At 41.0% G+C, this 25633-nt stretch overlaps 4 protein-coding genes across 14 annotated transcripts in view; 3 read left to right on the forward strand and 1 right to left on the reverse strand.

The window, feature by feature from the left end:
- LOC128889093 (ankyrin repeat domain-containing protein 50-like) overlaps positions 1-13528 on the forward strand; it is a 55788-nt gene extending 42260 nt beyond the window's left edge. For 3 of the 6 annotated variants that reach the window (XM_054146433.1, XM_054146435.1, XM_054146434.1), the window contains exons 3-17: positions 4985-5759; positions 5964-6500; positions 6805-7579; positions 7655-7828; positions 7930-8100; positions 8360-8671; positions 8795-9116; positions 9249-9495; positions 9575-9758; positions 9916-10132; positions 10217-10408; positions 10486-10733; positions 11200-11738; positions 11856-12033; positions 12818-13057. In XM_054146433.1, coding sequence (XP_054002408.1) covers positions 5434-5759; positions 5964-6500; positions 6805-7579; positions 7655-7828; positions 7930-8100; positions 8360-8671; positions 8795-9116; positions 9249-9495; positions 9575-9758; positions 9916-10132; positions 10217-10408; positions 10486-10733; positions 11200-11738; positions 11856-12027 — 4416 coding nt within the window. In that variant the 5' untranslated portion in view covers positions 4985-5433 and the 3' untranslated portion in view covers positions 12028-12033; positions 12818-13057. Of the gene's footprint in view, positions 1-4984; positions 5760-5963; positions 6501-6804; positions 7580-7654; positions 7829-7929; positions 8101-8359; positions 8672-8794; positions 9117-9248; positions 9496-9574; positions 9759-9915; positions 10133-10216; positions 10409-10485; positions 10734-11199; positions 11739-11855; positions 12034-12817 lie in introns of all 6 variants that reach the window. The other 3 variants (XM_054146436.1, XM_054146438.1, XM_054146437.1) reach the window with 3 other exon arrangements.
- Positions 13529-13657: 129 nt separating this feature from the next.
- Positions 13658-16584, forward strand: LOC128889111 (excitatory amino acid transporter 1-like). The gene is made up of 10 exons (XM_054146487.1): positions 13658-14127; positions 14200-14377; positions 14448-14490; positions 14574-14610; positions 14684-14867; positions 14941-15174; positions 15276-15467; positions 15565-15699; positions 15774-16101; positions 16475-16584. The coding sequence occupies exons 1-9, from the start codon at positions 13890-13892 to the stop codon at positions 15913-15915; spliced, it is 1383 nt and encodes a 460-aa protein (XP_054002462.1). The 5' UTR covers positions 13658-13889; the 3' UTR covers positions 15916-16101; positions 16475-16584.
- On the forward strand, positions 16581-22009 carry LOC128889100 (RNA-binding protein 26). The gene is made up of 10 exons (XM_054146457.1): positions 16581-16780; positions 17773-17891; positions 17967-18264; positions 18345-18506; positions 18586-18938; positions 19020-19268; positions 19370-19885; positions 19976-20763; positions 20842-21096; positions 21195-22009. The coding sequence occupies exons 1-10, from the start codon at positions 16722-16724 to the stop codon at positions 21273-21275; spliced, it is 2880 nt and encodes a 959-aa protein (XP_054002432.1). The 5' UTR covers positions 16581-16721; the 3' UTR covers positions 21276-22009.
- LOC128889116 (sodium/bile acid cotransporter 7-like) lies at positions 21464-25380 on the reverse strand. 6 transcript variants are annotated; one of them, XR_008460367.1, is made up of 7 exons: positions 24483-25377; positions 24082-24230; positions 23784-24010; positions 23546-23689; positions 23219-23468; positions 22672-22990; positions 21464-22574 (listed from the first exon to the last, which is right to left on the reverse strand). XR_008460367.1 is itself a non-coding variant. In XM_054146497.1 (7 exons), the coding sequence occupies exons 3-7, from the start codon at positions 24215-24217 to the stop codon at positions 22746-22748; spliced, it is 1002 nt and encodes a 333-aa protein (XP_054002472.1). In that variant the 5' UTR covers positions 24218-24230; positions 24483-24623; positions 24780-25376; the 3' UTR covers positions 21464-22745. The 6 variants fall into 6 exon arrangements, 5 of the variants coding, with proteins under 5 accessions (XP_054002472.1, XP_054002470.1, XP_054002471.1 ...); XM_054146497.1 differs by having other exon boundaries at positions 21464-22990; positions 24483-24623; positions 24780-25376; XM_054146495.1 differs by having other exon boundaries at positions 21464-22990; positions 24483-24692; positions 24780-25376.
- Between the last annotated feature and the right edge of the window lie 253 nt (positions 25381-25633).

Raw genomic sequence — 25633 nt, forward strand, 5'->3', positions numbered from 1 at the left:
ACGCGTTTCAAGATATTAGATTCAGCCGAGCCCGACGGAAGTTCTGGTAATTGAATACAATGGGTTCGTTTCCGCTATCGAGTCCAGCTAGAACGAGGCGGCTAGTTGCCTTCTGGTCGAACGAATTGGAAACAGAAGGGGCCAATGGAGCCACGACAGCGGAATAATTTTTCAAGCGGAGGCTTGATTGCAGCGGCTGCTACACGGTTGAAATGTGACACGGATCGATCGAACGCGCGGACGCAAAAATTGAATCGAACTTTGTAGGGGAAGCTCGACGATCGAGCGACTTCCATCGATATCGGTGCCACTTTTCAGCTCACGGCTCGAATCCGGACACTTGGAAAAGATTTTTACCGTTTTGTTCGTAATATATGGAATCGGTAAAAGTTGTTCAGAGTTTTGACCAACTGGAGGAAGCTTCGCAGAGATTGTAACGCGAAAGACCCAGTCGAAAAGACGATGAAATTCTAAGCACGCTTTTAGTTAGCGGCCCCTCGTTTCTGTGTGTCTCTCGTCAGCCCCCCTGAAAAATTAAACTGCCGAACACGGTATCCGTGGAAAGCTTCCCCTGAAGATCCGTCGTAATTTACGAGCATGTACAGCTTATAAAAATTTCAAGGCCGGCTTTCACCGGCGACGAACGATGGAAGATCGTTCGGACGTGATGCGACTCTCTTTCCCTCAGGAGGTCAAGGGGTCCTTCTTTTAGGGGGCTCGAGATGGTACCGTTTGGAGGATCCCGATGAACGAAGGGGATCGAAAGCTCGTGGGTTTCAGAATTACGATCTACAAGCCGTAGAGTATAGGAATACAGAGGTATTGGCTTTCGATAGTATCAAAGAAATGCAAAAATTCGTAAGAGTATCGAAGAATAGGAGTTGCGAAAGCAGCCAGGTACAAGGCTGTACAAGAGTAGAAGAATGGAGCAACAAGAACAGAAGAGCTGAGGAATTCGATAGCGCGCGATACAAGGAGAACCTGGCCAAGAACACTCCGAATCCAGCAGTCCAGGGTCATCTCGACGAACATTTCCGCTCTAAATTTCTCCTCCGTTCCCCTCGTCGTTGCCAAACATGTCAATTTCCAATACTAATTAAATTGGTCGACGATCACAAGTAGCCGATTAAGGCAAACGCATCGGAACACGACAGAATCGAGTACGTACAAGCTGGCTGACCCAAGACTGATGGTCTCGACCTGTCTGAAACGAGGCCGTTGCTCAATCAGCCAAATATGGCGCGCCGCGAACGCCGCGAACCCATTAACGATCCTGTGCGTTCAAGATCTAACAAGATAAGGAGCAACCGCTCCTTACTCGCTGGAATTTTGACGTTACTCGTTACACGAGATCCAACTTTCCGACTACACACGCCGAGCACGCGCGCGTTCCCTTTGTTGTACCATTAATTAGCTTCAATGAGCCGATTACCGGCGATCTCTTCTAAAGGTGTTATCAGTAATTGTCTCCCTACATGGGGGATCCTCGTATCCGAAACGATTCATTCTTCGCAGCGGCGATGAACGCTCAGCGTGAAAGTCGGGCTGGTTTACCCGAACGAATGGAGTTTCTGCTAAGAATGATTAGAAAACGTTAACTTGTAGCGATGCTGTGTTATCGACGCTAGAACTACCGAGTCGGTTCTATCCGTAGAGCCTCTTTTCGACCCTTTTCACACCGATCCGCATACTGCCTCGACTCGTACGTGAGTCGACGTATCAGTTTCGACAATAGAAATCTGACGAGAAATCGGAATATCCGTAGAAATCACAGTAGTCTAACTTACCCTCAAAATGTACGACGCCGGCAAAGTGTCGAGAAACGATGATATCCTTTGAACGGTCGATCGCTCTACTTCGTCGACGATCGGCAAAAGGACGGAACGACCCAATTAGCGCTTTGCAGTGGTAGGATCGGTACGCGAAAGCTTTTGTACCTGGAAACAAAGGTGAATAGACTTAGCCGACTATCGCGATGAATGACTCGAATGTATACATCAGCTGCGATCGATTCTCTCTTTCGGTGGTAACCGGTGCTCGTGCCGATAAGTTTTCTCGTTAAAGACACTTGGATTGCTGGAGAATCGGTTTCCCAAAGTTCATACGTTCGACGTCATGGAGAAGTTCCCCGTTGGAAGATAAATAGCCTTCGATTCGCCGGGAAAATGAAGTTGTTCCGACAACAGGTGCGAAACCTTTGTCTGCGTCGCTCGGATGCTGAATATGTCTTCGTTCGGACCTCCACCTTCGCTGAAATTAAACGCGTTCGGTCGTTCGAAGTCGCGTCATAGGTTGCACCAAGCCTTTCTTTCGTTTCGTTCTCTTTTTTTTTTTTTTCTATTTTGCTGTTCCTCTTCATTGATTTCATTAAAATCCAAATTTTGAAGATCGATTCAGCTGTCCAGGGTACGTTAAGATGTTGCTCGTGATCAGGCATAACTTTTTGCAGAGACCAGAATCCAGCTGCACGCTGTTTAAAATTCATACGAAGTCAAGGCAGGCCTGATCCACTCGAGGCTGCCAGTCTACCGCGAACAGTGCCCACCGTATTTGGACAGCAACATGTCTAGCCCGCGCCGATGCACTCCTGTTCATTAAATTCACGACGGATAGACGGACCTCGGGGACTTCAGGCAATCCGTGATCGTTCCGTCGCTACCAATTACGTGTCCCGGGCTTATCATCCGACACGGATACCTCGGAACGGTTATTCCAGATTCGATCGATTCCCAACGACGTCTTATAAACGAGATCGAACGGGCATCGATGATGCATCGGTGCCTTGAAATTGTACCTAGCCCCGATCGAGCCTTCCAGGGCATATCCGACAATGCGTCTTTTCTTTGAGCGAGTACCAGCAATTATTTGCTCTTGAGAATCTTCGTTCTATTCAACCAGTTGAGGTAAGAGTGCTCTCAAAAAGTCCTCTTAGTGATTCTGTGTATATTACGTATAAAACTGTCCATCTCGTCAAACTACCGGCACACCGTTTCTCTGTAACATGCAAGGTGTTAGCATACGTCACTGGTCCTAGATAACAAAGCAAGAAGAAAGGTAGCTGCCAGTGACCCCAACGCAAATTCCACGCCAGCGTCGACCTTTTATTGTTCCGCGCGCGCAACGAGAGGACCATTGAAAATTTACTGCCGGCCATATCGAGGCCATGCTGGCAGTTTTGGCTTATCGCGCTCGAGACCGTCACTCCGATACCGAATTTTCAGAATTTCCCGACGTTCCGAACCCTGCACCTCTCGACCATCGATTGCCCTGAGCGATAAACCTTGACACCAGTCGTGCATCTTTTAACCAATACTTGTGAACCTACTATACCGACCGGCGGTCTCGCAAAGTTAGTCGTTAATTTGTTTAATAGAAAGCACCGTCGCGGGAGGGAATTTATCAGGAAGATATCGTGGTATCTGTACTCGTTAGCTAGTCGTTCAGAATTGTCTGGGGATACGTTCTTGACTTCCACAATGATTTTAACGAAGCTCGTTCCAATCCTCCCGTGAAGGATCCCTAGCTCGCGCGTGAACGGGCTTCCTCGGGATTCGCGCGTTTTAATTGCTGTAAATCTGTCCCACGTCAGGCGTGAGAGCTCTGCGAATACGCGAAAGTGCGTTTTCCCTTGGCACTCAGCCGTCTGGGCTCCCCCAGCGATCAATTGTTCAAGACCCGCCACGACTTTCGGAAACATCCGACAGAGATGTAATTAAAACGCAGAATTAATACAGTAATCGAGAAAGCTGTACCAATTTCGGGTTTTCTACCTTGTTCGATCCTGTTCGTGGCAATGTTTTTCATAATTAGTTAACCATCCAGTGTAACGTCATTTCGAATAACGTCGCAATCTAAATTAAGGGAGAGGACGGTATATTATTCAACGCAAGCTACGCAGTATTTATAGTTCCCCGAGCTGTACGGCTATAAATGCACTTCCGTTTCGCTGACGCTAAGCGACAGCCAGTGCGAATCCTTAACAACTGCAAACACGGCTAGCAATAATTAGAAAAGTCTCCGACGCCTAGATACGTATCTCGTTCTCATTATAGTGGAACTAGTTTGTCATTAGCTCTCCGCTCGTCTCCAGCGTTCCCTGTAATTTCATCCCACCTGTCTCCAACGAACAGACAATTATTACACCCGTTTAATGCGAATTTTAGATCACTCTCCGTGGCGTGAATAACTCCACGCTGGAATTCGAGCTTTCCATTAGTCGCGACAGGATTTCTCTATCTTTCATTCGGCGACTCGTAGATCGAACCATGAAACTTAATCGCGTCACACCTGTACGGGATGTTTAAATCCGTTAAGAAGGGATATATATTTATTTCTTTGGTAAGAAACCCCCACTGAATCTGGAGAGTCAAGGTGAAAGTCCTGCGATAAACAATCTGCCAGGAATATAAATAAAGAAATATCGTAACGATGGAGTAAATTGGATCTTGGAAGAACAGTAACAGAACATTATGTATATTTGATGTATCTTTCTCTGTATTATTCTACAACATGCATACAATCTGCAGTCTACGAATAACGTTAGAAAGTTTGAGAGTATCACAAACTACGGAGTAGAATAGAAGAATGTCTAACGAGAATCTAGTTTAAAGAAGAAGAGTTTCAACTTTCCTGACGCTCGAATACAAACAGAAATTCGAGAGTCAGTCCTGGCTCTACTCCGAACCAGAAGACCGCCCTGAATTTAAACCACAAATTAGACCCCGTCCCGCAGATATGCCGAAACTTTTCACCGGTGTCCCTGTCCACGGTGCAAGAGCCCAAAGCTCTCGCGTCTCAAATCAGCATGATTTCGATGCAAACAAGTGCCGAGGGAAATAACGAAATTCCCTTTAATTGGCCCTGGTAGACGGCTAAGTCCCCGACGAACAAGAGTCCCCTGCGAGGGGGGTGGACCGCCGAAATCACGCCAGAAACAAGGACATTTCCACGGGGTGCCGTAACCGGTCTCTTTTCGCTGTTCCAGGTAGAATGCGGCGATACGAAACGCGGTGCTCGTCCGCAACGAGGCGATGAGAAGCCTGAATGGAGGCCGAGGAAGCCTCAGAGCCCCCTGGGGCTCCGACCAACGTCTCCTCAGAGCGCATCGAGATCAACCTTAGTCGCGTCGCGTCGCAGCCAGTCTAGACTCTGCTCGTCCTAGTTTACCAGGGATGATCTAAGCAAAACCGTAATCATCGTCGACCAACGAACCGACCCAGGCCAACGCGATCCACGTCGGGCTACAAACTCGCTGAGAATTGATCGCTGAGAACCGTTCACGGACTGGATCTTCTCACCTCAAGAATCGAATTAATATGACAGTAAAGCTCGCAGGGGATCGACGCACACTGGCGTACAACCACGAAGACCAACGAAACGTAATCCCCGACTCTCGTTTCATCGGTTAGGTTCGTTTAGACAAAGATCCCGAGGATGGCGGCGCCGGTGATCGAGAAGAAGCGATTCTTCTGCCGCGAATGGGCGTTCGTGAAGCTGTCCCATTGCTTGGAGCAGAGGCCAGCCTCGAAGACCTGCGGCGCTCTGATCGTCGGTGGTCCAGGAAGCGGGAAGACCGCGTTATGCGCCGAACTGGCGTGGCCGTCGACCGGCGCCAACGCCAAACATCAGAGGTCCTTGAACAGGAGACTTCTGGCCAGGCACTTTTGCCAGGCCAGGAGCGAGGCGTCTTTGTCACCGGCCCAGTTCGTCAGATCCTTGGTCGCTCAACTCCTGCAGGCTAGCTCGGACGGAATTCACAGGTTAGCGGCGACGATGCTCCAGTAATCGATCCATTCTTCTTATCTGCTTGCAGAGTTTAATGTTTAGAAGCCTCGATAGAAATTTCGCCTTCGTGTCCATTTTTAAGAATATTCCCCTTCCACGTCTAGTGTATCTCGTCAGAGTTAATTTCGCAGTCCTCTTGAATATCTAAAACGTCCGAAATCGTTTGTAATTGCACACAGAGCGTCGCCAAGCTCTCCTTCTCCTGGCGGTACCACCACAACCACCGCCAACGTCACGACCCTCCCGTCGACCTCGAGGGAGGCAGTGGCCGAAGCTTACGCCGAAAAGCTCAGAACAGATCCGGACATACAGGCCGCCCTGCAACCGGACGTCCTCGACAGAGATCCCGACGACGCTCTGAAGAAGGCTCTGCTGTTTCCCCTGTTAGAGGTGGAGCCACCAAAGAGCTGCTTGTTTCTGTTGGTTGATTCCATCGACGAGGGACAAACCCTGAATCCTCCGCAGACTGGTACCAGAGACTCGAGAAGGGAGAACGACAATGTCAGCAGGACGATCGCCGAACTGCTGGCCAATCACCACCACCTGTTCCCTCAGTGGTTGCTGCTGGTCTGTACCGCTCGGCGTCAAAGTAAATCCATCTCGCGGATGTTCACCGGGTTCAGAAAGATCTCGTTGGACGACCTAAGGAAATCTCACGTCGTGAGGGACGTTCAGCAGTACATCCTCGCGCGTTTGGACCAGGAGGAGGCGCTCAGGTGAGAACTTTTAACTGTTCCTATACGAATGGTCCGTACATAATCACTCCAAGGATAATCATCTTGAATTAATAATAAAATCAAGGTAGCTTCAGTATCGGAGCTACCTAGCACACCCACGAAAGTCTTGAATCTAAAATAATAAAATCTCTTTCATGCTTGAGGTTCTTCCAAAGTTTTATAGATCATAGGAATCGCTTGTTTGGATCACTTAGAATACTCCATTAACCCGTATACACTTCATGGAAAATCTTTGCACGGAAGCTTCTGTCTTGGACTAATTCCTCTTCGTTTCCCCCATCAGGCAGCACATCTCGTGCGACACGGCCGAGATGCTAAACCAGCTGCACATCAAGAGCAACGGTTGTTTTCTGTATCTGGAGAAGGTTCTCGACGGCGTGGCCGAGAACTTTATCGTGTTGCGCGAGGTCCGCGAGATACCAGGCACCCTGAACGGTCTTTACCTCTGGCTGTGCCAGAGACTCTTCAGCAGGAAGCAGTTCGCCAAGGTTCAACCGTTGTTGAACGTGATCCTGGCCGCCAAGCTACCGATCACCCAGGAAATCCTCTACAAATGCGTCAAGACAGCCTGCACAGGGATCACCGTGGAGGACTTCAACCGACGTTTACACCTTCTGCGCAGGGTGATCTCGGTGTCCCGTGCTGGAGCACTGATGCTGTTCCATCACAGTTTCGCCGAGTGGTTGCTCGACGTGAAACACTGCACGCAAAAGTATCTGTGCTCCGCCATCGAGGGCCACGCCATGTTGGCGGGTTACTATACTCTTCGCGGCTCGGAGCTGAACCCTGACGAGATCTGCGTACTGGGCCAGCATCTCCAACGAGCCATAACGAGCGTGGCCACCGCCAACTGCAACTTGGACGTCCACACGCTTCAGGTGCTCTGGATGATAGGCAGCGGAGCGCCCATCGAGGATTGCTACTTGGACAGCTCCGAGTGCATCCTCTGGCCCAGGCAAGAGGTGAAGCTACTCAGACTACTCATCGACGCTGGAGCTAAACCATCCGAGAAGGTGGCCGAGGACGATGCCAATAAGGATGCTATTTCTTCTAGTCAGGTACTCGCCGAACCGTAACAGTCTCGACGGTCGTAGAATCGATTTACGCGACGATTCGTTCCATCTTTGTCGAAGGTCTCGCAAGATGTAAGCCCAATGGACGAATCTCCTAGCGAACCCTTAACTGAACTGCTCGGCGAGAGCGGTGACATCAATCAAACTGATTCCTGCGGACGAACAGTGCTGCATACGCTCGCTGCGGACGGTAACGCGTCTCTGTTGGAGCTGGCTCTAGCAACGTGCCCTCAGGTGAATTTCCAACCCCATTCTATGTAGAACATCTTGCTAATAATAATAATAATAAAAGCACGAGCGGGAACAAAATACGATTCCTTTGCCTAACTCCATAGGCGAAACTAGAAGCCACCGATCGCCACGGTCAGACTCCGTTGAACTTGGCTGCCAGGCACGGCTACGGGGACGTTGTCAGAGTGCTCTTGTCTGCCGGAGCCTGTGCAGATCATGCTGACTGCGACGGTTGGACGGCCCTCAGAGCTGCTGCATGGGGTGGACACACTCAGGTACGCTACGGTTTAAACGATAAATGCGAATTCAAACTGATTTACATATAATTGATTTTAATTTTATATAAAATACTTTCCTGGTACCGATATCCTCTATATCGAATCCTTTAACATCGACAAGAACGTCACGCGCACACACGCTATGTAAATATAAAACGTCGATGAGCCGTGGTAACGTTCAGAGTTTCCATCGATAAATAATATAAAAGAGACGGAAACGGCCAATCGAATAAAACATGAACGCGTGAAAATGTAGGTGGTCGAAATGCTCTTGAAACACGGAGCATTGGTGGATTGCGCTGACTGGGATCAACGAACCGCACTGAGAGCAGCTGCGTGGGGTGGCCACGAGGATATCGTTAAAGCACTTCTGCAGCACGGCGCCGACGTCAACAGAACGGATGACGAGGGCAGAACCGCTTTAATTGCTGCTGCCTACATGGGTCACAGCGAGATCGTCGAACACCTTCTAGACTTCGGTGCGGAGATCGATCACGCTGATAGCGACGGAAGAACAGCTCTCAGCGTCGCTGCTTTATGCGTTCCATCCAACCATGGCTACGCAAAGGTTCGTTTCTCTCGTCTTCGAACCGTGTCCATGACCATCTTTATGTCGTTTTAATGTTTATATACAAAGACTAAGGTTTATAGTAAACTTGACTCTGGTTTAAACGGTCATCTTCCGTCGCAGGTGGTCACTATACTGTTGGAGAGAGGAGCCGCTGTCGATCATCAAGACAAAGACGGCATGACCCCGCTGTTGGTAGCAGCGTTCGAAGGGCACAGGGACGTTTGCGAGTTGCTTCTGGAATACGAAGCGGACGTAGACCACTGTGACGCCACGGGACGTACACCTTTGTGGGCAGCAGCCAGTATGGGCCATGGATCGGTTGTCGCTCTTCTGTTATTTTGGGGATGCTACGTTGACAGCATCGATAACGAGGGCAGGACCGTTCTCAGCGTGGCTGCTGCCCAAGGTGGTACAGACGTGGTGAAACAATTGCTAGACAGAGGTACGAATGTTCCTATTCCAAATTCTTCACGCCTTTCTCTTATTTACTGATGCACGGACGATCGTAAAAATTCTTGAATACATATTCCAACGGAAGCCAGTATAAAATGTATACGTATATATGATGTTCCAGGTTTGGACGAGCAACACAGAGACAATTCAGGCTGGACACCGTTACACTACGCGGCGTTCGAAGGTCATCTCGACGTTTGCGAAGCCCTGTTGGAGGCTGGAGGAAAAATTGACGAAACCGACAACGATGGGAAAGGAGCTCTGATGCTCGCCGCTCAAGAGGGTCACTACGCGTTAGTCGAAAGACTTTTAGATCATCACACCGCTCCCATCGATCAACACGCTCACGATGGGAAGACCGCCCTGAGGTACGCATCCGTCCTTGCCCTTGAACGCTACCGTGGTTCGTGTTGCGAAGCATTGTTTACCAATAAAACATGATCATAGACTTGCAGCTCTCGAGGGACATTACGACACCGTCAGGGTCCTGTTGGCTCACAACGCTGACGTGAACGCGAAGGACGCGGACGGCAGAAGCACTCTCTACATCCTCGCGTTGGAGAACAGGCTGGCTATGGCGCGGTTCCTGTTGGAACATGCTCGCGCTGACGTGGAAAGTAGAGATTCGGAAGTAAGTAACGTGTTTACGTGAAATCTATCACGGTAGCAGTAAGTATCGACAAGATCTGAGACTCGTTTGCATCGTTGTATTCTCGAATTCTACTTACAGGATTAATTTAATCTGTTATAGCTGCAGATCCGTATCAAAAATTTATCGTACTTTACAGGGCAGAACTCCTCTGCATGTAAGTGCTTGGCAAGGACACGTTGAGATGGTAGCTTTGTTGCTAACGGAAGGCAGCGCCAATGTGAACGCATGCGACAACGAGAACAGAACTCCTCTTCATTCCGCGGCCTGGCAAGGACACGCTGCCATTGTCAGGCTACTTCTAGAACACGGAGCCACACCTGATCATACTTGTAACCAGGGCGCGACGGCTCTAGGTAAGCTGGCGCACTCTTTAAAGCGAAAGTATCGGTAGACTCGAAGCAAATAAATAAACCACTCCATCTGTAACTATAAATTAGGCATCGCCGCGCAAGAAGGCCACGAACACTGCGTGCGAGCACTCCTCAATCATGGTGCTGACCCCAGCCATTCGGATCACTGTGGTCGAAACGCGATTAAAGTGGCCGCCAAGAGTGGCCACGACACCGTGGTGAGGCTACTCGAAGAACATTCTGCTAATCAACGAAGTCTACGACCTGGTATTAATGGAGGTGGGTTTTTACTACGGAAAATGTCAAGTTTGTCGTCTCGAAATCCCGTTGTAATTTCCGTGTACGTTACGACACAGGAGGAAGTAGTAGCGCTACTTCCGTGACCTCCAACTCGACGGCAGAAACGAAACCATCGTCCGCGATTCTGAATCCCCTCTCGACGCAGTACAGCCCCGCGGAATCGCCAGATTCGACCAAGAGACGAAGCTGCGTATCCCTGGGCAATAACTCTAGCAACAGCAAATCCAGCAGCAACCTGACCGGCAGCACGAAAAGCGATCAAGGGAAATTCAATCAGAACTCGATGGTGAATCAGGTAATAAAAGTAGGTAACAAACGATGTCTATTTAATGCTTTATTCCATTAACTCGTAACTGTACTTGTCAAATTTTCAATATCCGATACCACTTCCAATCGATTCATCCCGTTCACACAGTTCCATTAACCGCTGCATGTTTTGTTCATTCTGTTCTATGCACTCACGTCCAAATTCTTTCTCTCGACGTTTCTCTCTCGACAAAAAGACTCGTACCACCACCACCCGCCCCCGCCCCCCCCCCCCGCCCGCCTGCCTCGCGAGTACAACACGCTCACTCGAACCGCAAACATACTACAAGATACTCGATTCAGATAAAAACGAGAACCATGTTCACCTCACGTAGATGCCAAACTCGATCTGTACACGCTATGATCTATTCACGCAAAGCAAAAAAATAAAAAAAAAATAAAAAAATAAAAAAAAACCCCCAAAAAAAAAAAAGACGGACGTTATCTGACTCGTATAATTTTAGACACCATTATCTTTCACACAACAACTCCAACAATGTTCGAGGGGAGCCAAGAGTCGACCGCTCAGCAAACTCTTGTCGCCTTTGAAAAGCGAACCGCAGAGTCCAATTTACGCTTCGCCACCTCATTCGCCGTTAAGCGACAGCCTCATACCTTATTCACCTACGAACACGAGTCCACCGAGCGCCCAAATAGCAGCGAACGTGATACAAAGTCAGCTGGGTGTGTCCCTGTTGACCGGCAACCAGAACATACCGTACAAAACACAGATCGGAAGTTACAATCACGCTCCAGCCATTTACGAGCCGATCAACATAAAAACGGAGATCATCGAGAAGAATGACGTTAGCAAACCGTTCGAATTGACCAACGAAATGTTAGGTTTAAACGTCGGCAAGGAGAAGAAGAACGGCCTCGACGAAAAGAGAAACTCGGCCGACACCCATTTCACTAGGGACACCCACATGAGGATAATTCTGGGCAATAGCGGAGCTGGCGTTGGCAGAAGCGTCAAACATACCTCGGATCATACGCCTGGAAGGTAACGATAACTTGTAATTAAATATTTATTAGTTGCAGAAATACATCTCTTATGCGCGTACGTTCGCGGTACGACGACCACCACAAACATTCTAACCGGAATAACGTTTCGTTTCAGTGCAAGTAATGCAAAACCAAAGCGCAATGGCTTGGTTTCCAACCCAGCCATGAGATTAGTAGCGGGTGTTAGGAACGGAATTGAGAATGCGACTAATAGAAATAAACCGATTACAACGCGAGTAAATGGATTTCAGTGGAAGGCGGAGGCACGAAAGGAAACACCTTTGTAGGGACAGGTATTGACACAGTTTTACTTACGAGGATCGCAGAGAACATCTATGATCATAAAATCAATCTATGTACGTTTTACATAGGCCTATGTATGTTAAACACGTGTAAAGATAAAATAAACGATAGTGGTCGTGTAAATTGAAGCTTTCGATTCTTACGAGATTGTATAAACGATTTAGTATCACGTACTTGTAATTTCTTACGATGCACCGTATTATTTCTTTATGCTTCATGAATATATACAAGTTCCATGAATTCGTACACTTAGAATTAGAATTTTCATCTTTTCATACCCTTGAATTTCTTTTGTTCCGATTCCTAATTTTTGTTTGAAGATTGTTTGAAACGTTGAGTTCCTTAGGTTTCTCTTTCATTTATGGAAGTTTAGTTGTAGTTTCGTTAAACGACATTTTCAGTATCCGAATGATTACACAATTTATAAAAAAATAGAAGTAGATAAACCTTACCGCACTGTAATCGCAGTGTCCAATTTTGGAAGTGGTATCAGTAGAACTTTGTCTTCCTTTTACTAAATCATAACTTACACATTTTGCATGGTCAAGAGTAACTACGTATAACATTAGGTTTTGCGATAAAATTAGATACTTAGCGACCATGAGTTTTCATACTTTTAATCGTTCTAATCTTTTCAGAATAATCGGTCTCGCTAATCTACGTTTATGTGTGTGTTGTGTCGTGTCGAGTTCACTTACATGTGTAATAATTAATCGACGAACGTTACGAGAAGGGATGAAAAGTCTAACTGCAATTTTAATTTCTGTGCTATAGGTTGTATTGACAGAATCACCTCAGCAGGACAACGGAATCCGTTATTGCGCCTGGCGAATCGTAATCACCAAAAAGCGAAAGTCAATAAACAAATTTCTCTCATTTTATTTGAGCAAAATCAAATTACCTCACATGAAAAAGTGAAATAAAAAAAAAAAAAAAAAAAAGGTCTGTAAGGTAATCCCTGTCAAATGGGAAAATGAAAATTGCGTAATATACAGAAGAAAAAAAAAAAAACAACCAAATATTAAACAGCATAGGAAAATACGTAGATCTAGATATGTAAACTTACGAAACATGACTTTGTATAAATGTAACGTTAATAAATTTCTTTACTGATCTCACTAATACTTCATATAAACGACATTGAACTAATTATTGGAACTTTAAAGATCGATAGTCGTCATCTTGATGGAAGAACGATAGATTATGAAATTTTTCTTCGGAAGACTGGATGCAGACGAAAATGCATAATGTGATGTTTTAACAATTAACTCGAAAGGCGATGCAGAATTGTAAAGATATGTATAAATTATATTAAATGATTAAAGAAATATATAGTATGATAATGCGAACTCAGTTACAAATACGTAAAATTATGGCCTGAAAATTAAAAACGTGTGTAAATACACATCCTTCATGTATTGTGCACGATCATATTTATTATATTGTAATAGGTGCAAAATAAATAAAAAGCAAATATCAACATTATTTACTTATTTACTATAAGTACTATTCGATAATATAATTTAAATTATCTCTCTCCCTCTCTTATGTATTCTGCCTTGACTATACGGAGTTGTGAATATTTTAAGTGTTTACCCTACACCTAACACTTCAAACAAATCAATGAATTTAAAAAAAAAAAAAAAAAAAAAGCAACTGTTTTAAAAAGCTATAATATAATCTATAAATATATAATTTCCTCTCCTTTTATCATTCATCAAACAGATAAGAATTCTTATCTTCTGCACATATGTCCACAATGCTATTTGCTATGACGCTCATTTTATACGTTCGCGTGTAAACTGTTCGCTATTAATTGTGGAAAGTAATAACAAATTAATATAAAATGAATGTGTTAAAACAATTAATAAAACAAAAGCTAATAGCAAGAACAATTGCGGGTGTAATTACTGGGATTATAACAGGTGCTGTCCTGAAAGTTTCTACAGATCAACCGTGGTCTGAACGAAATATTATGTATCTAAAGTTTCCTGGAGAACTATTTATGAGGCTGGTAAATTGTTTAATACTACCTCTTTTAACATCTAGTATCGTGAGTGCTACTTGCAATTTAAAGAAATCAGGTAAACACGAAACAGTTAAATTCGTTAGTATTAAACGGTCGAATTCATTTTTATATCCTTTAAAATTCGTAGGTTGCATTGGATTAATGGTACTGTACTATTACACAACAACAACAACACTTGGAATAATACTAAGTGTTATACTCGTTCAGATGATAAAACCTGGAGAATTGCATAAAAATGGAAGTATTGTATCGCAAAATACAACCAAATATTTCATCACAGAGGATACAGTGTTAGATTTACTTCGGTAATTCTTACCTACTTAACATTGATTAAATTTTATTTTATATTTTCCTTACACTTCTACTTGTTTATAGCAATTTCATACCGGATAACATAGTAAATGCGTGCATAAACCAGGTAAAAGAATTTGTTAACTTTTACCTTAATAATTATTAAGTAGTCAGTTTCAAACAAGACATTTTATATAAAAATTGTTTTAGTATCAAACTTCGTTAATAGAACCAATGAATGGGTCAGGTATGTTAGAACTACACAGAAACCTTCCTCTAGCATACAATAAACCTTGAATTCCTTTTTCTTTCTTTTACAGTGCCAATAGACGAATGGGAAATAAGTCACAAAAATGTGTCAGGAACAAATGTTTTAGGCTTGGTATCCTTTAGTTTAATACTGGGTTTAGCAATTGGAAACATAGATGCTAAGGGTGAACCTTTAAAAAACTTTTTTCAGTCTGTGTCAGAGTCGGTGACGAAAATGATGAATTGGGCAATAAAGTAAAGATAATAGTTACATAACTAATAAAAAAAAAAATGAATAAATTTAATAAATAATATTTATGCCGTATAGGATAGTACCAGTAAGTGTACTGTTTCTTATTGCTGCAAAAGTATTAGAAGTGGAAGATTTTGGTGACATCATAAAACAACTAGGAATGTACATATTCACTGTGTTCAGTGGTCTACTTATACAAGGTTTTATTGTGCTTCCTTTGCTATATTTTACATGCACCCATCAGTCTCCATATAAAATTATATCTAAACTAGGACCAGCTTTTGCTACTGCGTTTGGTACCTCATCCAGGTAATTAATAAAAAATAAATCTAACATTTATAATATCAAGCTAGACCAGTTAAATTACTTTCTCTTGATCAAATTTTAATTATTTAACAATTCTAATTTAGTACAGCTACAGTTCCAGTAACACTCGCGTGCTTAGAACGTATAGGAATACCATCCAAGATAACTAGATTTATTGTTCCAATTGGTGCTGCAATAAATATGGATGGCATAGCACTATATGAAAGTATTGGTGCAATTTTTATAATTCAATTACACGGACTCCAATACTCGTTATTTCAAGTCATAATAATCATGTTTGTATTACGATTGTTTTCAATAACATTTTCGTTAAATATAAAACACCTACGTTTAATTATACTTGTATGCTAACGTTAAAAACAAATTTTATAGCATTACATGTACTTTATCGTGTATCGGTGCTGCTGGCTTACCCAGTGGCGGATACGTAATGCTAATAATGGTACTAAATTCTGTGGGAGTGCCAGCGGAAGATGTTTCGTTAATTATAGCGATCGATTGGCTTGTGTAAGAATCGATCATTTTACTTAATTTATTTAAATCATTTATTCAATATAATAAATTACGCTATTCCTTCTTAGAGATCGTTTCAGGACCACTATGAACATAATAGCTGATGCTCTAGGCGCCGGGATAGTAACCCATTACTACGAAAAAAGAAAGCGAAATTCTGTACCTGAAGACATAGAATTATGCGACTCGAATAGAATAACTTGTAATTGACTTCTTAATAAACCTCAGGGTAATGATCACTCTAATTTTCTATCCGTTTCAATAATCACTAAGATTTTACTTTGATTTGTCAACTAAAATGAACTAAACGGAAACTAACTGAAACCAACATGGCGGACGGAAGAGCACCAGCTTCCTGCGCACACTCAACGCAGACTTCAATTTCGCATCTTGAACGTAAGATTAAAGTTTTATGGTATTTTATTAGCTCAAAATTAATATTACACAATTATTAATTCGAACTAATTAATAATTCTGTTTGTAATTTGACAATTCAAGCTACAATACATTTTTGTTTGCTAAAAAACAGTAGGTACGATTTTCATCACAAAGTTGGGCATTTTCTCACGGATAGCGCCACTAGATGCGTCTTCGTGTCCATCTAGCGATGAACATATAGAACTAACTTTGAAACGAATTTAGTTAAATAATTGCGTGCATTTTTCTCTAAAACAACAGTTCCACAACTTTTAAGCGATTCTTTTGGATTCCCTGCTTTAATTCGTCTACTTTAGTCTATATATATATAAGGCGTCGTATTTGTATCTAGATTCTATCATACTCTATGGTGAGAAACTAGCGAGCGGAACTAACCTATCTGACGAGCTACCACCAGCGACTCCTGTGATATTTTCTAGAAGCGAGCTGCCTATATGTGAGCGGTGCGTGTATAGGAGTGAGATTTCAGAATGGCGACTGTCTTTACTTAGGAGAGTACTTATTCCCGCCCAGAAATTGTGTAATTAACGTGTGTCTTTGAAAAGTTCCATGTGTTTTTCGTTGCGTATTCGCTAAAAATGATTATAGAGAATCCGGATCAATTCAAGGCGTGGCTCACCGCCGTGTTGGAGCCGCTGTAAGTAGGCCAGCTTGCCCGAGTACAGTTTTAGGTGTATGTGTATGCATTTGATGTTGTAAATGGCCGTACATGTGCTATGCTTTATACCCCATGCAGATTTATATTTACTTGTGGCACCTCGTCTGTTTCTACATGATCTTCGATAGATCCTCTCGAGATCTATCGCCGCACCGTATTTATCCTGCTTCTGGTAACAACCAGCTGAACAACAATATGCCCGATCACGATAATATTTCTCATGTATTTTGTAGCGAACGCATTTCGAATAATTGAGAGTAATGTGGTTAATTTCGCTGTGTTCTCTTTCGGAAAATCGATATTACGCGTATTTCCTTAGCTATCGCGAAAAAACCATTTCCTTTCATTCCTCATTTTTCCATGTAAATAATTTCCGGGATTCGCTTATTTCATAACGATTTGTTGACAGCAATGATTAATCGAAACGTAATTTGTTCTCCCCAAATTAGATTGTTATTAAAATTATTTGTTTATACGGAGCAAGATTTTCACTGTAAGCAACATCATGATTATTAAAAGATGCTAAGCTGAGAATCATACATGTTTGAATTATTAGCATACATTGTATTATGTTTTTTGTATTAAATAAAATTGTTTCCCTTTTCATGTGCCATAAATTAATTTTAAGCATGTAATTGACTGTATTTACATATTTGTAATGTATTGATTTAATAGAATGTTCTGTTTTTGTACCCTATAACTTGTACAAAAAATATGATCATACTATGTTAGATTATAATTGATTAAAGTAGTACTTATTGTATAGCTCAATATATATTTTTCATATACATTAACATAATAGAAATGTAGCATGTAACCTCTGTGATAATGCCTAATAATTGTTTGTTATAGTAATAAGACCCTACCTTTAAAAATATTTTCTAGTAACCCAAATCACTAATTTCTAGATTGAATATTATAACAGGAGAAACGTTAAATACGATATTAACAATATCTGTTTGTCTTTTTAGTTGCGATGCAGATCCTGCTGCATTAGCAAAATATGTATACGCTCTTGTTAAGAAGGACAAAACATTAGAAGAATTGAGAGGTGGAATGGTTGAACAACTTGATGTATTTTTGCAACACGGTATGTTTATAATCAGAACAATATCATTTGCATAAGCTACAAATTATCTATTCAATCATGATTTTTTTGTTGCAGAAACAAAGAACTTTGTGGAATTACTATTTAAAACATTGGAAACTCAAGAATACACGCTTCCACCTGCAAAAAATGATCCAGATAGTGGTGGGACACCTCCAGGTGTAAATCCACCAGCACCTGGTTTAGCAACAGAAAAGATAGTCGAAGCTACAATTCCTGTTACTACTGTCAATACAAATCCCCCTGTTCCCCTCCAAATAAATGGATCGGCGCCTATGGCAATAGGTAAACGTGAAACTAGAAAGTCAGACTCTGATAAAATTGACAAAGAAAAGGAGAAACGTTCGCGAAGTCGGTAAGTTCGATCGACATATAAAAAAAAAAAAAAATCTCTATAAATGTATCTTGTTAAAATGCAAATTACGCGTGCCTTAGGAGTGGTCGTATGCGATCCAGAACAAGATCGCGTTCACGTTCGTGGGAGAGAGACAGACGTAGGTCTAGGAGCAGAGAACATATTCGTCGCGATCGAGAACGCGACAGGAGTCGACCGTGGAGAAACGAGTCACCACCAAATACAAGACGGCACGATAGAAGGTCTGTTATGTCGATTAACGATGTATTTGAATTCATAAAAACCTTCTTCCTCCTCTTTAATGATTAATGTTGCGCACAGACGAAGCAGAAGTCGCAGTACATCCCCGATACGACCGAGGATACGAGATGGTCCTGAGAATCGTGACCACAGGGCGCGATTTAGAAACAGGTCTCCGACACCGTTACGATCGAGATCAAGATCGCTAGATCGTAAGAAGATTGATCGATCCGATAGGATGGATATAGACAGATCGGAAAGAATCGAAGGGAGTCCTGGTGGTGGAACTCCAACACAGGATAGTAATCATGGAGATGTAGACATGAGGTTGTCTACTACTAGTCAGTCAATTCAAAGCGTCGTCGCTGTTGTTTCTAGTGTACCAAATAACCAACCAGGGTTCCAAACGAAGAGAAGATGCAGAGACTTTGACGGTTTGTATTTTCCAAGTAGTCGAACAATCGCTATTTTCGGTAATATGTTTTTGTTATTCTGATGAAAATGTATACTTGCAGAAAAAGGCTACTGCATGAGAGGCGATTTGTGCCCTTACGATCATGGTACAGATCCAGTTGTATTAGAAGATGTAGCTTTAAGTCGCGTTCTGACCTTCGGACCGCATAGTGCGCAAGCACCAGGAACTGTACCTGTATCGGCGGTACCAGAACCGCCTCAAGGACCTAATGGAAATGCCCCACCTCAACACCTTCCTCTTGCAAGTTTACCTCCTCCCCACTTGAGAAATCAACATCACTCTAACATGGGTTGGTATTTCTTAATCTCAAAATGTTTAGGAACGTTTGACCATGATAGTGCTTTATATATTATTTTATTATTGTTTTTGACGCGTAACGAATTCCCACAGACGCATTCGCAGAATATAACCCGGACGCGCCAAGCATGGAGCCTCGAATGCCATGGGGAAGGCATCCCCCGCCGGGACCTGGAATTTATGGGCGGGGTCAAAGGGAACTAATCAGCGTGCCAGTTATTCCCCACACGAATTCGTCCGAAATAACTCACCCTCAAACGAATCCGTTGAAACGTAAACAAGCATTTGATTTCAACCGTCTCGGACCAAAACAACGAGTAGTACACAATCCAGCTAATTGTTCTTTGGAACTGAAAAAGGTCCCCCGTAGCTTGAACAACATAACCCAATTGAATAATCACTTCTCGAAATTTGGTAAAATTGTAAATATCCAAGTTAATTTCGGCGGAGATCCCGAAGGAGCGTTGGTTACCTTCCAGCTACCAACCGAAGCGAAAGCTGCGTATAGAAGTACAGAGGCTGTGTTGAATAATAGATTTATCAAAGTGTTTTGGCATAACAATATTAATAATAACGCTGCTGGTGGCGCTATTGAAAATGTACCACCAGGTAAGTTGGTATCGAAATTCTCGACTAATTACATTTTCCGTAAAAAAAGAAATATACCGATATTTAACCGAGGGTATTATTTTTACTCAGGATGTCGACCTTCCGTGAAAGAACGATTGGGTGCTGCCGTACCAGCGCCAACTAAAACTGATGAAAACGAATACATCCCCACTCGTCGTTCAACCGAAGAACAAGTCACGCAAAGTTTGGTTCCAACATCGCCAAAAGCGACCGCCACTGTTCCAACCCGGGAGGACAAAGTTCTTGCAATAAAAAAGACACAAGAGATACTAGCAGCTAAAGAAACCTTAAAAAAGAAACAGGAGGAGAAACGTAAGGAGGCATTAAAGTTAACCGCCGACTTGCGCAAGAGAAAACAAGAACTACTGGATAAGCATCTGATAGAAATTCGAGCATTGATCGACAAAGCCGAGAAAAATCCCGAACAAAAAGATGCACTTATGACTACGATAAAGACTATGCAGCAATCTATTGACAACTTACGCAAGGATCTGGCTGTTAATGGTCAAATCGGTGTAAATAAGACGCAAGCCAAGTCGAGAGAACAAACCCAAAAGGAGATCTTAGACGCTGAGTTAGATTTAATGACTGCACAACAAGAGGGACAGGATGCCGGAGAGTTGCAAAAGAGATTAAACGAGTTACGAGCTCAAGCTGCCGCGTTAGGTTTAAACGCAGGCCCACCTGTCGGTAGAGGTACAAGATCTAGTAGAATTATACGAGGCACCCATGCACTATCTTACAGGGGTCGCGGTAGAGGAAGTTTTACTCATGTTTCGGTAGATCACAGACCGACGAGTCTTCTAGTCTCTGGTTACGAAACCGAAGAAAAGGCTGAAGTTTTAGCGCATTTTCAAGTAATTATCAATAAGTTATATTTTTCACTGTATTTATATAATTCCATATAATTAATTTGTGTATCAATCACGTTTCAGCAATTTGGAGAAATTGTGAATCAAATAGTAGACGATGCAACGCCTTCAATTGTAATCAATTTCAAATCAAGAAAAGAAGCGGAGGTGGCTTTTGCAAAGGGACGCACATTTCAGGATAGATTATTGTCTATAACATGGGTTTCCGGGCATCATTTACACCGCGGCGGTGGTGGTAGTAATACGAACGCAACTGTACAACTTTCTTCGCGTTCCGAACAAGCACCACCTACCACCGATGAAGAAATTGATTTAGAAGTGAGTTCCTGAAACATGATACCTATAATTACCGTTAAATTAAAGAAGCAAAAGAACGATCCGTTACTTTTGTACACGATGAATTTTATTTGTCACAGGCCAACGCAAAAGCACTACTACTCGAAGAGAACGAAGAAGAAGAGGATGAAGATGGTGAATCGCGTAGCTGGCGGCGATAGCAGCGTCAGCGTTACTCGTGACAAAAAACTTGGTACCAGCTACAATGACTGTGTGATGATCTGGGCAAATCAATATATGCTCAGCACCTGCGCCACTGCTGCACCGTTATTTGATGCATCAAATGCCATGATTTTCACGAAAGAGTCAGGTTACGAGCTCATACACGTTATCATGAGTGTTACACTATTTGTTAATATTATTAAATATATGCGTGTACGCGTTATAACGGTATAAAAAGTATATACCGTGCCGAGTTGCGCGTTGCAAAATAGAAAACTGATATGCAAGTTTCCAACAACAACAACAACAACAACAACAAGAAAAAAAAACTAACCAAATTTATCCCATTATTTGTAGAATAAAATCGCTATGTTTTGTATGGGAAACATCTTATTCTGAATTCAAAGTCCTTTTTCTTTCGTGTGTAAAACTGTGAAATGTCTCTTGTTATTACTTTCGAGATATATCTATAACAGTAGACAGACTTTTAGAATAAGTAGATACTTATAATTTTCAGAAATTTTACAATCGAAAGTGAGGAAACTATATTTATAACTTGTAAGATACAAATACAATTTATTATATAATTACCACATAAGATATAGCGTATAACGCTTCGAAGTAGTGTAATTTGATTTTTCTTTTTTACTTTCACTTAATGTACTATTTAAAGATTGTTCCTGTAATGATGTACAGTGTAATGTATAATTGTCATGATTTCCTTTTATCAAATGTCAATGAAACTGAGTTGATTAGAATCGAAAAAAAGCTTATTCATGCATAATTTTACACTAGTTGTTTCAATATATACTGAAAACAATATAATATATAATTGTTACATATAAATTCTTAAGATTCATTTTCAAGGTAAGTATTAAATTCCGCAATAAAAATGAAGCACGTATACATTCTACGCGAATTTTAAAGAAAACATAAAATCACAGACTATGTTTCAACGCCTTCGCTGGCATTTCGTTATACATATGAATAAACTTATTTGATACATTTTGAAAATAATTTTGAGTAAACTCCTACCCAGTATTATTTTAAGTATTCCATTTATTGAAGATTAAGAAGATACAGATTTTTAGAGTATCGAGATAAACAGAATGCGTTTATTTAAAAAGACTATAATATATTTTTAGAAGAATCAGTTTTTCATCGTATATTTTGATATTAATTCGATTACTAAAGTCATTAGAACATCCTGTAATTTTTCTGATCGGAGCAATGTTTCTTCTTTCTATGGTCTGTCAGTACATACTAAAATACTTCATGGTGCTTCGAGATTAAAATTGCTATAACAAACAACATATGCATTTAGTCTCATTTTTTAAACAAAAATAGTCGTAATAATACGTTGAATGAAAAACGGCAATACACAATTAAACATACGTGCGATTTTAGATGGAAAATAATTAGGATAAAATACACACAAATTTATTGAAATTGCCTGCCTAACATTGACATTATGGAGATAACCAGCTAGCTAATAAACTGCCTAACAATAACTGTGCAACTGGTAGTATGGACAATGGTAAATTCACTGCTGGACCATGAGCTGAACCATGGTAAGCACCGCGCAAAACCCAGCTGCCAAGACCAACCGACTTGTGGGTACTTGTAAAAAGTGCAGCTAGTAAGATATTCCGTGGTAACCATCGAGAGCACAAAATCCAACACAAGCAGCTAACAAAGATTTGTCCCACGCAAGCTTGAACATAAAGAATACTGATACTATAACTGGCTGATATAAACCATGCATATAGTAAGACACTTAAGTTGCCGAGACATATTTAACTCAACAATATTTTGACACGTTTAAATGAAACAAATACATGCCACCAAAATTGCACAAGAATATTCTTTGCAACGATTGACATTAAACATTTTCTGAATATGTTATCATACATGTTCATATAATAAATATTAATAAACTTACCGATTACTACGCATAATATCACATCACTAGCTTGTAAAGACGACGCATCCACTGAAACAGCGTCGCAAAACCAGTGGTATGCTGTGGCTAATAGTAATGCTTGGGAGAACCATGGCGATTTAATTTTGAAACAAAAACCATATTTTAAAATGAAAAATTGAATAGCAATACCAATAACTAACGGTACAATCGTGCTATAAATGGTTTCTTTGACGTTAACGCCAACCAAAGGAGGCGTGGATGCGCCTAACTGTAACAGAAATAATGTATTTTCTGGTGGAAAAATGTTTATAAAATAACAATCATACATATACACGCTCGATTTACCACAAAATATAGTAGTACAGGTGATATAAATAATCCTGCAAAATGAGAAACCAAAGTTATTACGATACTTGTTGACAAATCTGCCTGTGCCAATCTACATAGAACAAGATTTGTATTCAATGGGGGTGGCATACAGTAAAGCACCTAAAAGGAAAGAATTATGATAATAGATACCCCTACAATTAATTATATTTAATTCATAATTCAACTAGATGTATCTTTATTTTTATTTATTTACTTCCATTCCCTTTAACAACCATATATTAATGTCTGCATAAGTCAACAAACATACTCCAAGTTTCATCAAAGAAGGCATTAAGATGTACATAAAGATCATTGTAAATATTAAAAGGGAGTAATTGCTCAATGTTAAATACAGAGATTTAAGATCACACAATAACCCTGCTTCTAGGTATGTTAAAGGCACAGCAAAATATCGAATGATAATATTTCCATTAAAAACACCTATAATACACAATATAAGAATAGTATGATAATCTTCATAATTCTGAATATAATTATATTAGTATAAGTACCATTTGTTTTACCCAAGTGTGGTCTAACTGATGCAAGTATCATACACAAAAGCATTGATAAAAAGTATCCATATCGATATAAAAGTTCACTTTGCCTTTTTCTTTGCTGACCTTCTTGTGTATATTTTGGATACATTATCAAGGTGTGTCTGTAATAATTTAGATATTTTAACAAATACAAATTATAGAAATATAATCTTACCATGGTAATTGAATATAAATAATAAGATAATAATAAAACACAATGTATACTAATGGTTTCCAATACTTTTCAATAAATGAGCCCTTGAAAGGAAATAAAATTCCCATGCCTATGATAAATGAGAGATTTAAATCTCCAGCTTGGAAAACATTAGTACGTACAATGAAGAAATATTAATAACAGTAAATAAGATTCAAACCATTTTTGTAAAAATTAGAGAATGTCGGCCTACGAGCAAGTTCAGCCAATGCAGCATTTTTTCTGGTTCTTCTTTAGAAACGTTTCATGCAGTCTCCTTTAAAAGATTTTGTGCGTGCACGCTTGGACAATACGTCTAATCCTATTTCAACATGCTTGAAATGTTGTAATTGAACGAAGCAAGCATATTTTATTGATAATATAATGATATCTATTAAACATTGTACCTAGAATCATTCTCTCACAAACTAATCTATAGTATTTTATTCACTACAAATCTTTTGTGAAAGTATTTTACCTAATAATCTTAGTATAAGATCAAGTAGAAACTAAAGGTTGGATGCACCTAAGTCAAAGCATTATTCGTAAAATTCTGAATGCAACAAGATATAAAACAATATGTGCCATATATAACGTAATTGTTTGGTATTCTCGTCGTTAATTGCAAACAAACGAAACTGAGATTGACAGCAGATTCTTTTCTGTGGTTTTATGCAATTGCAAGAAATCGTACAAAATAACAGTGCTTCGTGGTTATTAAATTTTATTTTAAATATTAAAATATAATTTATTTGTTATATGCATGTATTTACTCGTTTTCGTACACTGGAAGACGGTTAATAAACGAATAGAAGAACAATCTCGATTATTACGACCAACAAATACAAGAGAAATTCGTTAGTATTTTTTTGGAGATACTTCTAAAAATATAAAAAACAAACGATTGTGTAGACAGTCGTTATTGTTCTACAAACGTTATTGCATTTAATGTCCAACTGGCCGGTATTTATAAGCAATGCGTCTTTCTTCACTATATCGTATGCCTTATCAATACATGTACGCGTGTATGTATATGTACTTATATACAGTAAAATCCACGACTTGTACGGTGTTCAGTTACGCGATTATTATTTTCAAACTAATATCATATATAAAACGCACTACAGTCTACAGGAAAAAAGACCTATATACACCATTTTATTAAATATTCCTAACCCGAAAACTGATATTTCTTTTTTCCTGTTATATTAATTTCTTTTCTTGCTTACAGGGGAATTAAATTCAATAATTAGGTTTATAAAACACATGTTCGATTAAGCATTAAATATTTATTGTTACACGTTCTTTATTTCGTATGTATGTACAATTAAA

This window comes from Hylaeus anthracinus, unplaced genomic scaffold (assembly GCF_026225885.1).
Source record: "Hylaeus anthracinus isolate JK02 unplaced genomic scaffold, UHH_iyHylAnth1.0_haploid 11994, whole genome shotgun sequence".
Lineage (NCBI taxonomy): Eukaryota > Metazoa > Arthropoda > Insecta > Hymenoptera > Colletidae > Hylaeus > Hylaeus anthracinus.

What these genes read in the sequence shown, in the direction of transcription:
- LOC128889116 (XM_054146498.1), bottom strand. Translation starts at nt 24,217, where the DNA reads ATGTATCCAAAATATACACAAGAAGGTCAGCAAAGAAAAAGGCAAAGT. An exon ending in ACACTTGGGTAAAACAAATG is followed by an intron (nt 24,011 to 24,081) that starts GTACTTATACTA and finishes TGTGTATTATAG; the next exon opens with GTGTTTTTAATGGAAATATT. An exon ending in GGTTGTTAAAGGGAATGGAA is followed by an intron (nt 23,690 to 23,783) that starts GTAAATAAATAA and finishes CTTTCCTTTTAG; the next exon opens with GTGCTTTACTGTATGCCACC.
- LOC128889111 (XM_054146487.1), top strand. Translation starts at nt 13,890, where the DNA reads ATGAATGTGTTAAAACAATTAATAAAACAAAAGCTAATAGCAAGAACA. An exon ending in GCGTTTGGTACCTCATCCAG is followed by an intron (nt 15,175 to 15,275) that starts GTAATTAATAAA and finishes ATTCTAATTTAG; the next exon opens with TACAGCTACAGTTCCAGTAA. An exon ending in ATAGCGATCGATTGGCTTGT is followed by an intron (nt 15,700 to 15,773) that starts GTAAGAATCGAT and finishes ATTCCTTCTTAG; the next exon opens with AGATCGTTTCAGGACCACTA.
- LOC128889100 (XM_054146457.1), top strand. Translation starts at nt 16,722, where the DNA reads ATGATTATAGAGAATCCGGATCAATTCAAGGCGTGGCTCACCGCCGTG. An exon ending in GAGAAACGTTCGCGAAGTCG is followed by an intron (nt 18,265 to 18,344) that starts GTAAGTTCGATC and finishes CGCGTGCCTTAG; the next exon opens with GAGTGGTCGTATGCGATCCA. An exon ending in TCAACATCACTCTAACATGG is followed by an intron (nt 19,269 to 19,369) that starts GTTGGTATTTCT and finishes GAATTCCCACAG; the next exon opens with ACGCATTCGCAGAATATAAC.